Source organism: Hypanus sabinus, chromosome 12 (genome assembly GCF_030144855.1).
Source record: "Hypanus sabinus isolate sHypSab1 chromosome 12, sHypSab1.hap1, whole genome shotgun sequence".
Taxonomy (NCBI): domain Eukaryota; kingdom Metazoa; phylum Chordata; class Chondrichthyes; order Myliobatiformes; family Dasyatidae; genus Hypanus; species Hypanus sabinus.
Window position 1 is genome coordinate 53,050,428 of NC_082717.1, and position 12,608 is coordinate 53,063,035.

The 12,608-nt window shown below is 38.4% G+C and overlaps 1 protein-coding gene across 7 annotated transcripts in view; it reads right to left on the reverse strand.

Annotated features, from left to right (window-relative positions):
* The window catches only part of asb3 (ankyrin repeat and SOCS box containing 3), a 100,505-nt gene that overhangs the window by 24,988 nt on the left and 62,909 nt on the right, over positions 1-12,608 (reverse strand). For 6 of the 7 annotated variants that reach the window (XM_059985932.1, XM_059985926.1, XM_059985927.1 and 3 more), the window contains exons 9-10: positions 11,160-11,293; positions 7,735-7,986 (exon numbers count right to left, since the gene is read on the reverse strand). In XM_059985932.1, coding sequence (XP_059841915.1) covers positions 7,760-7,986; positions 11,160-11,293 — 361 coding nt within the window. In that variant the 3' untranslated portion in view covers positions 7,735-7,759. Of the gene's footprint in view, positions 1-2,953; positions 7,987-11,159; positions 11,294-12,608 lie in introns of those variants that run through there. The other variant, XM_059985931.1, reaches the window with a different exon arrangement.

The window sequence follows — 12,608 nt, forward strand, 5'->3', positions numbered from 1 at the left end:
GGAATAAATTGTGCAAATGGCAAAAAGCAAGCAAACAACACACAGAATATCAAACATCAATCCATGAGTCCTGTAGTATTCAGTTTAATTCAGTTTCATGCTGCTAGTCAACGCAGGGACATTCTTCACCAAAGCCCCCCTGTTTACACTGATCGCCCTTATCAAACCAGTCAAAAAACAGCAAATTTTTAAAAAGGGTCCAGGAATGCATGCAACATGGACCTCAAAGTCCCCCAAAACAAAAGCACAGCCTCACCAATCAATCCTGATAACATTGATTCCAAGACACCTGCACTTCTTCTGACAGCAGCTTGCAAGAGGGAGAGGAAGACCAGTCAAATGCAGGCTGATGGTGGCCAACACCCACCCATCCTCCACTCTCATCCTCATCTACTTCAACCTTGCTCAGCGCATCAATCGGAGAGAAGCAACAGAGTCGGTCATGAGCTCACACTGTCTCCAGACTTTCAGACAGTCAGACCGCACATTCTGCACCATACCTCACCAAACTCCCTCAGAGACAGCAAAGCCCCAGATCGCTCGTTCAACCCAAAACACACCATCAAAACGTAGATCACAGGTTCCAACCACTCGCAGCTTAATAGTAGAATCATATTTGAAAGCAGTAAAAAACATAGTTTCATGAACTGCCAGCAGGTCGCCATTGATCAGGTCTCTGGTGTCATCTTGACTGAATATATCTGCAATAACATGATTTAATAGACAATAGCTGCAGGAGTAGGCCATTCAGTCCTTCGAGCTAGCACCACCATTCACTGTGATCATGGCTGATCATCCACAATCAGTACCCCTTTCCTGCCTTCTCCCCATATCCCTTGACTCCACTATCTTTAAGAGCTCTATCTAACTCTTTCTTGAAAGCATCCAGAGAATTGGCCTCCACTGCCTTCTGAGGCAGAGCATTCCATAGATTCACAACTCCCTGGGTGGAAAAGTTTTTCCTGAACTCCGTTCTAAATGGCCTACCCCTCATTCTTATTCAGGTGAAGCACATCCCATTGGAACTTCCTCGATGATCTGAACTCCATTTCTACCACACTGCACTTTTAAACTACACACCTACTTCCCTAATCTTTTTCTACCCTTTCAAATCACGTTTGCAGTTTCGCTTTTTACCCAGGCTCAAAATTTTTCAGTAGAATATTCTTCTTAACCATACTCATGTCATTACATGGATGTCAAATGGATCCTCCTACTCCCACTTCAAGTTCTTCTCCAACTCAGAAAAGATGTCCTTGACTCTCGTACCAGGCAGAAAGCACAGTCCTTCGAGCTCTTATACTTTGCAACAGAGAGCAGTGTCTGTTCCCCTAACTACATTATCCCATATGACTTCTACCATTTCCCCCTCCACCCCCCCCCCCCCCCGTTTAATGGTCTTATAGTTTGCACATCCTCTCTGCAGTCCTAACCCTTGTCCACAAAACGAGGAAGAATCTGGTACCTTTTGGATAAGGGCTATAGCTCCTCTGGAACTATTCTGATGATCCTTCTATTTGACTCTTTTTCAGTCATACTATCCTGCCTTGACCATTTGGCAATTTAAAGATAGATAGTCTAAAGGATGTGATTGCCTGCTGGATACTGTCTAGGTAATCCTCCCCTCCCCCAAGTATTTGAGCTGAAACTCTGGATCACTGATCAAGGTCAAAGGTGCTTGAGCAGCCAACACCTGCTGCAGATGTGATCACTGTTTACTACAGTGGTAACAATATAGGCTTTAAGAAAATACAAATATATTATGATGTTCTTTTCATGTATTTTTGCTGCCCTCCTTTGACTAGTAACTATTTTCACTGCAATTGAATAGCTTCATAAACTCAAGGTAAATTTTCCTCAATTTAGTACATGCACCTTACCACCCATTTAGAAGAAATAATTTCAAACTGTAGATTTCAAATTCAGTGTTCCTTATGTATAGTATTCTTATTCAGAGTTACCATGGTTTATTTTCCACTTACTGTATGACCTTCTGGCAGCTCTTCTAAGAGGTTTGCTTTAGGATTTATGCAGCTTCAGCTCCATTGTATTTAAAAAAATGAAAAATGTTCCTTCAGCAGCCATGATCAATTTCCATTAGGCAGTCAAATAAAATATAATCAAATCTCAAGCTAAATTACTTGGTGCTAACTTATAAATCATTGTTTTTCTGTAAATTAAAGACCCATTAAACTAATCTCAAATGTCCCTTTAAAGAACCTTGTATATTGCCATGGTACTTCTGAATTTTAAAAAAATATTGTCTTGGCTATAATGCACAAAATGATTTAATGATACAAAAGAACTAGTACAAAATGTATTTCATCTTTCATCGAAGCAGGTCATTTCAGTCTACTGAGTCTAGACCAGTTTATGGAGCAATCTTATTCAAGAGATTCCATTTTCCCTACTAATCCTCTCTTAAACCTATACTCTCCACATTCCTAGCAACTCCACTCAGTTTTTCCTACTCACCTACACACTCTGGACAATTTAGAGTGGACAATTAACTAAGCAACCAAAAAATATGCAAATGGCAAGAAGATGATGGAGGACGCAGGCAAAACCTAATGCAAAAAAGGAAAGCTGGATATTATTCATGTGCCTTTGATCTCCAGAGTATAACCATAACCCTCTCTAATTTGAGGTAGAATGCAACTCTCCCCTGCTAGATTTAAAGATCCTGTCCCTACAAAAATTGAGTCGTTGAAAACCAGAGTTGTTTCAATCAGAAAGAACTAAAAAACAGATTCTGTCAGGACTTCAGAAATAGTGTTTCAGCTGGGAGAAAGCTGTTGCTGGAAACATTCTATGATTTGAGGAAAAAAAATAAAATTAAGCAAGGGTAAACTCTCTCAACTGCACTATTGAAAGTCAATGAAGACTGACTGCATCGTGAACCATGTTAATGACTGTAAAGAGATGAAGGAAGAATGCATATGGGAACTGGATAAATATTTAAATTTTATAATTAAAATGTAAGAACAGTGATGTGGGACTAACCAAATATTATTTTTCCCAAGTAGCAAGTACAGCAACGAGAAAGGCCAAAGAGCTTCTTCCTATTTTATGTCTAATAATTAACTAAACTATGATTATCAACAAATATCCAGCATTAAGCCCAGATTGTCCTTCTTAAGAACATTAGAAATGGAAACAAGTAGATGCCATTTGGCCTCCTGCAAACTTTCAAGGATGATGTGATTGTAATAGATTTTTAGTACCCAAAGCTATTAAAAAAGGTTGAGATTGTAGATGCCGGTGACGAAGACAGTTCTGTAGAACACATTTTTCTTTTGTAATTGAGATTTTGATATTTGTACCTTTTTAGATGGCTAACCCTGGAATAGTTCTAGCATTTTATTTGGTGATTTCAAATGTTTTAAATCCCCAGGTTTTAAAAAACCTATTTAACTAAGGGATGACTTGCAAAGGACCACAGATGTGCAATGAAATTTAATCCTGAAAGTAGTGTCAGGTCAACTGAGAATGGGAAAGAATATCCTATATTTAGATGTAACTTATGTAAAGAGGGCTTTGTAGCTTTTAATGTTTTTCAGAAGCATTTTGAGAGGGCGCATTTTGGTATGCCTATTAGGGTGCGAAGTGCCAAATTTGGAAAAGTTAGAGAATACCATGCAATTGCTTGTACCAAATTAAATACCATTAAGGAAGACAGGACAAAGATAATGCAGCAACCAAGGTTACTGGTTTTGCAGTGCTGGCTCCAGTGGTATAATCAGAAATGTTAAAGTGTATGTTAATTCCTGCAAGACTGATGACAATAATAGTTCTAGCATAGGTAGCACCAACAGCAGCAGATTTTCCATCTTACAGTTTCTCAACAACGTAGGCTTTCTGAGTAACAAGACAAATGTAGGAAGCAAAACAAGACAACATGCATGTTAGTGATGTGGCCAGAACAACAAACTGTGGGAAGACATCATGTATGGGGCAAGAATTGTGTAGTTGAAAGAGGAAAAAGATCTTCAATTCAGGTATGAGGAACAGATCTACCAACCGCAAGGATAAATACATGATGTTGAAAGAAACTAAGCATTTAAAATGGAGCCATGTTAATTTGACCTATGCTTTGGAAATTGATATTCATTAAAAACCTACAGACTTAACTTTATTTGCTTTGTTGTAGGTTTCTGTCTACAGAAATTTTCAACAAGACTGAAAAAGTTACGTTTAGCCCTTGCTCATCTTGAGCTAGGCATGAGAATTTATTAGTAATCATCAGTGTGACTTGATAAAAACAAACCTGCTGCCAAGTGGGACTGCATGACTTTTGATGAAGTCATGAAAGTCAACTACAGTCACAACACAGCTTTATTTCTCGCAGATTAAATGTGTTAAGGTTCCAGATTACATCAATTAAAGTCACCCTCAAGTCAAAATGACTGAATTAAGTTTCAAACCATTGATAACTGAAAGCTGGTAACTATTAGTTTGTGTTAACTCTGGACTTTTTCAAAAAAATTAATAGCTGGAAGATTGGTTGATATGACTCTGAATAACTACAGGAGTATTTAAAGATGACCCCCAATTATGATCAAAATATCACAGTCATAAGTCATTAACAGGTGTCTAGAGCAATGAAAAGACCTTGCTGTCATTTTTAATTTCATCAAGCCATTTGATTATTTGCAACAAAAACATATTAAGGTGTTTGGTCATGTGGGTGTAAACATTTTACAGACTTCATCACTGTCTTAAAGTTTAACCCATACATCACAATAAAAGGCAACAAAGCTAAAAGAGAACCACTCTATATAAAGAAGGGTTCCATTGTTTAAAAAGGGTTCTAGAAGTAAGCCTAGCAATTATAGACCTGTCAGTTTGATATCAGTGGTGGGTAAATTAATGGAAGGTATTCTTAGAGATAGTATTTATAATTATCTGGATAGACAGGATCTGATTAGGAGTAGCCAGCATGGATTTGTGTGTGGAAGGTCATGTTTGACAAACCTTATTGAATTTTTTGAAGAAGTTACGAGGAATGTCGACGAGGGTAAGGCAGTGGATGTAGTCTATATGGACTTCAGCAAAGTCTTTGACAAAGTTCCACACGGAAGGTTAGTTAAGAAGGTTCAGTCGTTAGGTATTAATGCTGGAGTAATAAAATGGATTCAACAGTGGCTAGATGGGAGATGCCAGAGAGTAGTGGTGGATAATTGTTTATCGGGATGGAGGCCGGTGACTAGCGGGGTGCCTCAGGGATCTGTTTTGGGCCCAATGTTGTTTGTAATATACATAAATGATCTGGATGATGGGGTGGTAAATTGGATTAGTAAGTATGCCGATGATACTAAGGTAGGAGGTGTTGTGGATAATGAGGTGGGTTTTCAAAGCTTGCAGGGAGATTTATGCCGGTTAGAAGAATGGGCTGAACGTTGGCAGATAGAGTTTAATGCTGAGTAGTGTGAGGTTCTACATTTTGGCAGGAATAGTCCAAATAGAACATACAGGGTAAACAGTAGGGCATTGAGGAATGCAGTGGAACAGAGAGATCTAGGAATAACAGTGCATAGTTCCCTGAAGGTGGAGTCTCATGTAGATAGGGTGGTGAAGAAGGCTTTTGGAACGCTGGCCTTTATAAATCAGAGCATTGAGTACAGAAGTTGGGATGTAATGTTGAAATTGTACAAGGCATTGGTAAGGCCAAATTTAGAATATTGTGTACAGTTCTGGTCACCGAATTATAGGAAAGATATCAATAGAGAGAGTGCAGAGACGATTTACTAGGATGTTACCTGGGTTTCAGCACTTAAGTTACAGAGAAAGGTTGAACACGTTAGGTCTCTATTCATTGGAGTGTAGAAGGTTGAGGGGGGATTTGATCGAGGTATTTAAAATTTTGAGAGGGATAGATAGAGTTGACGTGAATAGGCTGTTTCCATTGAGAGTAGGGGAGATTCAAACGAGAGGACATGATTTGAGAGTTAGGGGGCAAAAGTTTAAGGGAAACACGAGGGGGCATTTCTTTACTCAGAGAGTGATAGCTGTGTGGAATGAGCTTCCTGTAGAAGTAGTAGAGGCCAGTTCAGTTGTGTCATTTAAGGTAAAATTGGATAGGTACATGGACAGGAAAGGAGTGGAGGGTTATGGGCTGAGTGTGGGTAGGTGGGACTAGGTGAGATGGAGTTCGGCACGGACTAGGAGGGCCGAGATGGCCTGTTTCTGTGCTGTGATTGTTATATGGTTATAAGGAAGTGAATCAGGGCAAAGAGCTTTCTGCAATTTTATTCAATATGATGGACATTTGGATGGTGACAGTACAATGTCTACCACTCCAGCATTCAAGAGTCCAGGAGGGAAGTCTGGGGTTGCCCATGCAGGAAGATCCCTTTAGCAAAGATGGGCATTGACATGGTTTGTTTAGTTCTGTATGGCTAACTAGTTTTCTGAATTCATTTATCAGTCTATTTATTTATTTATTTATTTATTTAGAGATACAATGTGGAACCACCTATTTAAAACTAGTTTTATCACAGGACAATTTATAATGAGCAATTCACCCACTAATCAGTACATCTTTGGACTGTGGGATGAAACAGAAGCACCCAAAAGAAACCCACGCAGTTCACGAGTCAACGTACAAACTCCTTACAGACGCCGCTGGAATTGAACTCTGAACTCCCGAATGCCCCGAGCTGTGAGAGTGCCGTGCTAACTACTATGCTACCATAGTTCTTGATTTCCTTAATATCCAAAAGTCTATTTATTTCTATCTTTGAATATAGTCAGTACAGACCCTCTCCAACCCTCAACAGAAGAGAATCCTTAAGATTCACTGTCGTCTGGGTGAAGAAAATTCACCTCATCTCAGTCATGAATATGATATCATGGACGGTGCATCCAAGAGCCTATTTCAATGCTATATGTTTCTATGACTCTCCAGCTTACTATCAATTGTAAAACAGAAGGAAATTATTCCTGTTTTGATCTTGTCAGGTTCCATATAAATTTGTATGCTTTTGTTTGCTTTGTCTCTATGTAAAAGGGAAGAATTGGCTTTCAGCCCACAAGCATACTGCAACACCTTGCTGTAGGTGGACATGCTAGCTGAAAACAGAATTATTCTTGACTGTAATTATTATCATTGTCAAACAGCCAGTCAGGCCTCATGATAAGGCCGACAAATGCCATACAAGCGGGTGTTGAACAAATGTGGGATTAAGGAAAAGGAAAAAGTTTAATTTAGATTTGCAAGGCATTTTTTTTTTTAAAAACACAGAGAATGGCATCGGTGGTCTGTGAGAGTCTGGAAGTTGAGGTAGGATCGGTCAGGGCTTAAAGGTCAAAACAGTGATCCGGAGAGTCCTGGGGTCAATACTCAGAGGTCGGTAGTCAAAAGGGCAAAGCCAAAGATCACAGTCCACAGCTCAGCAAGTCTAGAGGTAGAAAACCCAAAGTTCGAAGACAGAAGACAGCGAATCCAGAGGCAGAGGCCTAAAGGTTGAGCCTGCGAGTCCAGGTCAACAACTCTGAGAATCCAGTGCCAAGTACTGGAGGCAGCCTGCCTTGGGACTGGAGGCCTGCCTGATTGTGCATGAGGAGGTGCAATGATGGGACGGTGGGAAAGGGCTTGTTTTGCGGTTTTGTTTTGTTCTATTGCTGTTGTTATTGCTGCTTGTGTTGTTCACCTGAACACTGTGGGGATGTTATGCTACACCAGAATGCATGGTGACACTTGTGACTGCCCTAGCACATCTTTGAACTTATTACCTTCCATATCTGATGTTTTCTTTAATCAATTTTCTGAATTTTCAACATAACTCTTTAATGCTTCCATTTCTTCTCGATTCTCTGAAATTTCAGGAATTCCATACAATTTCAATACATCCTTGTAAAGAAGAAAGTCATGCAGACAAGATGGGAGTGGTAACTGGCGAATAAATTTATCAGAACGAAGACGTTCACTTTTCAGTGTTGATCGAATTTTCAAACGACTGAGGTGTGTCAGAGGAGGAATATTATCTAAAATGGAACAGTAAATCAAGTAGAATTAACCACTGACATCAAAATTTAAAGAAAAGCAAAAAGAATATTACGTACATTTGGTATAAATGAGAAATGACTCATCGCAGATCCACTGAAAACTTGCAGTATTCACTTTAAAGCAAGTAATTTCAAATCAGCATGTTGTCACATCTATAACCACTGTTCCCATTTGCACCTGGATTATATCACGACTATACATTTTTCCAATCCTTCCTGATGCACTAATTATCAGCATCAAGATAACCCTTTAATATAGAAAAATGCTCAAATTAAAATGCTCAAGAGGTAGCTGTTTGACTATCACACTTAACAACTAGGTGGCCTCCCAATCCTATGCACAAGTTGTAATTGTTGCAGAGAAGGTGGATTAGAAGTCAGCACCAACAAAAAGAATCCACTGTAAATAGTCAAAATAGAGACTGCTAAAGCTGATATCATAAACAAAAATAAATGTTAAAAACATCAACAAAGCAGCTTCTTCCCCTCTGCTGTCTGATTTCCAAATGGACTTGAACCCATGAACACTACCTCACTACTTATTTTATAAATACATGTTTATTCATCATGTATTTCACTGAACAGCTGCTGTAAAGTTAACAAATTTCACAACATATGCCTGTGATATTAAATCTGATTCTGATAAGAATGGCATTATTTTGTCAGCAAAATACAATTGCCACTAGGCTTATACTCACTGGAATTTAGAAGATTGAGGGGGGGGGATCTTATTGAAATGTATAAGATTCTAAAGGGATTGGACAGGCTAGATGCAGGAAGATTGTTTCCGATGTTGGGGAAGTCTAGAACGAGGGGTCACAGTTTAAGGATAAAGGGAAAGCCTTTTAGGACCGAGATGAGGAAAACTTTCTTCACACAGAGAGTGGTGAATCTGTGGAATTCTCTGCCACAGGAAACAGTTAAGGCCAGTTCATTGGCTGTATTTAAGAGGAAGTTAGATATGGCCCTTGTGGCTAAAGGGATCAGGGGGTATGGAGAGAAAGCAGGTACAAGTTGGATGATCTGAGTTGGATGATCAGCCATGATCATACTGAACGGTGGTGCAGGCTTGAAGGGCCGAATGGCCTACTCCTGCACCTATTTTCTATGTTTCTATAGTGTATATTTATTTAATGCAGTTAAATAGTTTCATAATTTTGGAAACTAATGTCTGTTATTTAGCACAATTGTCACTCCTTTGTTGCTGCAACATTGCTAAAAATCTTCACTCATCACTTTTGCAATTGCAACAATATACACTGTGCATTTATAGCAGCTAAAGCACGCAATTAAGAATAATTGATCCACATCTGCAATCCACATAAAATCCATTTAACTAATTTCATTACCTGATAATGCAACTAATTATACAGAATGAAAACTAAATTGAAACAAAGTCAAAATAATAATTCATAATGTGCATTAGTGAACAAAGCAGTTGACTCAAGAGGCAGTACCTGGCTCTTGAGAAATCATGCATTCAAACTATAGACTAAACATGATGAAGCAATATAGTACTGGGAAAATGCTGCATTGCTGGCAATGCTACCCTTCCAATAGGACATTAAATCAAGGCTCACCTTGCTTAGGTATCCCCCGGCCTGTATTCAAAGAGCAAGGGAATGATTCTTAGCAACCCAACCAATATTTAGCTTCTCAACATTTCTAAACAAACAGATCTGTAGTTCAGGAGTTTATTGCAAATTTACTTGTGTGTACTTGTGCCAAAAAACTCAACTTTGACTTGGATTGAGAATTCCACAGGTGGAAGAGAAGAAATTTCTCCATAGCAAGTCCTACTATCTTAGCCTAATCCTTAGAACCCTACCCTTTGCCCAGATCTCCCCACCATTGACCCAATCTCTTTATACATCAGTGTTACCATATAAGGAAGCAGTCTATTAAATGTTTCCTGCCCTCCTTCTATGGTCCTTCTATAGCAGACCATCTTAATCGTCTGCTGCACCTGTATCTCTTTGTACCTCTCCTTATGCCAACTGCTTGTTGTTTGGATAATAACCTACATTCCTGCTAGTATCAGCAAACTATGGTACTTCACATCTGTCCACATTAAATTGTATCTGCCATGTATTTTCCCACTTTCTCAATCTGTCCAAGTAACACTGGAGGCTCTCTGCATTCTCCTCACAGCTAATACTCCCGGCCAACTTTGAGCCATCTGAAAATTGGAATATATTAATTTAACTCCTTCATCTAAATGATTAAAATATATTATGAATAATTGGTGAGTTAGCATTGCTCCCAGCCATACTCAACTATTCACTGCCTGCCACCTGAGAAAATACTTTATTTTCTCTGTCTTCTGTCTGCTATCCAGCTCACTATACATGTCAGCACCCTACCCCCAATCCCATATCTTTTCATGTTGCACACATTTGCGTAGTGAAACTTCATGGATGTAAAGCACTCTGAAAGATTGTTGGGAAGGCTGCTAATATAAGTGCATGCCCTTTTTTTTTAATCATTAAGCAGATAATTTGACTGTGACAAAGTAGAATCCAACCAATGTTAACAGTAACTTTGCCGAGAGTGTTGAAATGTACTTAATTTTTTATCATTGTATTTTTGTATCACAGATTTTTCATTTCTTTAGGTTAAATAATTGCAAACTGCTGTATATAACACCAGTCTTATATTAGGCCAAATTACACATGCCTAAAAATAAAATATTTTTTTAATCAAGAGGTGAATAGTTATGTTAAAAAATCTATAACATGGTAGTTATGCACCTCCATACTCTTGTCTTGTTCATTAAACGTGACCTTCCATATAAATTTTTAACACCTTGTCTGTTTCTGTGATCTGCAGACATGCACTCAAAGGTATTTCAGTTCCCATTCATATTTTTGTACTTGATTTGCCTTCCTCAAATTCATTACCTTGCCAACTTTCAGACTGAATTCCTTTGCTTGGGCAAGACCAACAAGTCGCATTCCAAACTGGAATTTATTTCTTTTGCTATTTACATATCTGCTCATTCCTATTTGCTAAATGTAAGCATTTTCCATGAAATAGATCAAGAGGATTTTAGAGTGTAATATTTTCCACAACCAAAATAAATTTCTTAATATATATTACAATAAATCAAAACAAAGCTATCATTGTCATTTGTATTTAAAACAATTACATACCAAACTGTGTCTGTTCAACCCAACTAGAGGTTGTGATGCGACAGTGAAGTATTTGGGCCACAACCAGAGGAAGCCTTTTCCAGTTTGTAAACTCAAGTGTAAAATTAAGCATGCTGTCGCCAGCTGTATTTAGCCTGCAGATTAACAAAAATAAAAATGCAGCTAAATATACAACATTTTAAAAAGCAAATAATCAAATGCTAGAAATGTACACAGAACATGCAAGCAACCAGCACTTTCATAGTTCTAGAGAAATAAAAAAATGTGTCTCAATGAAGTTTCATGGAAAGAAATGGTCTTCATTCCATCACAAACATCTCCCTGGTTTCTCATATTTCCAATTTTAATGAAAGCTTATTGTCTTAAGCATTAACACAGTGTTTCTCTCCACTGAATATCTCTCAGTATTTTCTGTTTTAGACTTCATTATCTGCAGGTTTTTGCTTGACATAACACTGTTGCTCTTCAGCAGAAAGTTTTCACTGGGATTCCAGCTTAGATGGGACTGCAAAGTAAATATTCTATTAACAAGGGATAGAATGTGGACAGGGCAGTGTTGGTAATTCAAGGAACCTTAAAGCCAATCCTGTTTGCAATAGCTCTTTAAAAAGGCTCACTGAAGTTGTATTTAATTTAGCAAGAGATCTGCTCTGGACCATGTCAGTGCTTGGAGCTAAATGCGGGGGCCCTAACTGGTACCTCGTGCCTGGCAACACATAGGTCTCGGTTTGCCACTGGATAGGGGCAAAGGACTAACACATGAGTTTGCACCAGAGTCCAGGGATACAGCTACCACAGCTTTCTCCCAATCTTCAGGGTAGTGTGACTGATAGCATTGCTAATTGCCAACTTAAGCACAGGGCTACAACCAATACAATCATTAGAACAGCATACAAAAAGGAGTAAGTGCATGGCTCTAAGTGCGCCAGTGAATTTCCATGTCACTGCTTCTTCTAGCATTCAGATCATTGAAGGTACTATGTGTTGAACAAAGGCTTCAAGGCAGGGTTATAATTTCTGGGAGAGTGAAACCTTGCCTACATTTTCAGTAAAAAGTAGCTTTCAGTAAAAAGCTGGTCTCAGTGTATGTGAGGAGAATCATGTATGATTTTTCATTAACACCATTTAATTGTCTGACAAGAGGCAATAGTGATATTAATTACTGATGTAAAACATAGTAAAAAGTGAGATGCACTTGGTTCAGAAATGAAGCCTTATATATAGTCAGGGATCTCATTAAAAAACCTGCTTGACCATCAATATTTGTCAAAATGACAGTGGTATTTAAACATACATGGCATGCTCTCCAGTTCAGAAAATAAAATGCAGCTTAGCATACAGGTTGTTCAATTACCATAAAGAAAAATGCAAAAAATTAAAAATCTCAAGATATTAATATTTTTTATAAAGAAAAGGGTGGAATCTCTGATGAAGATGGCAGAGTTTGTC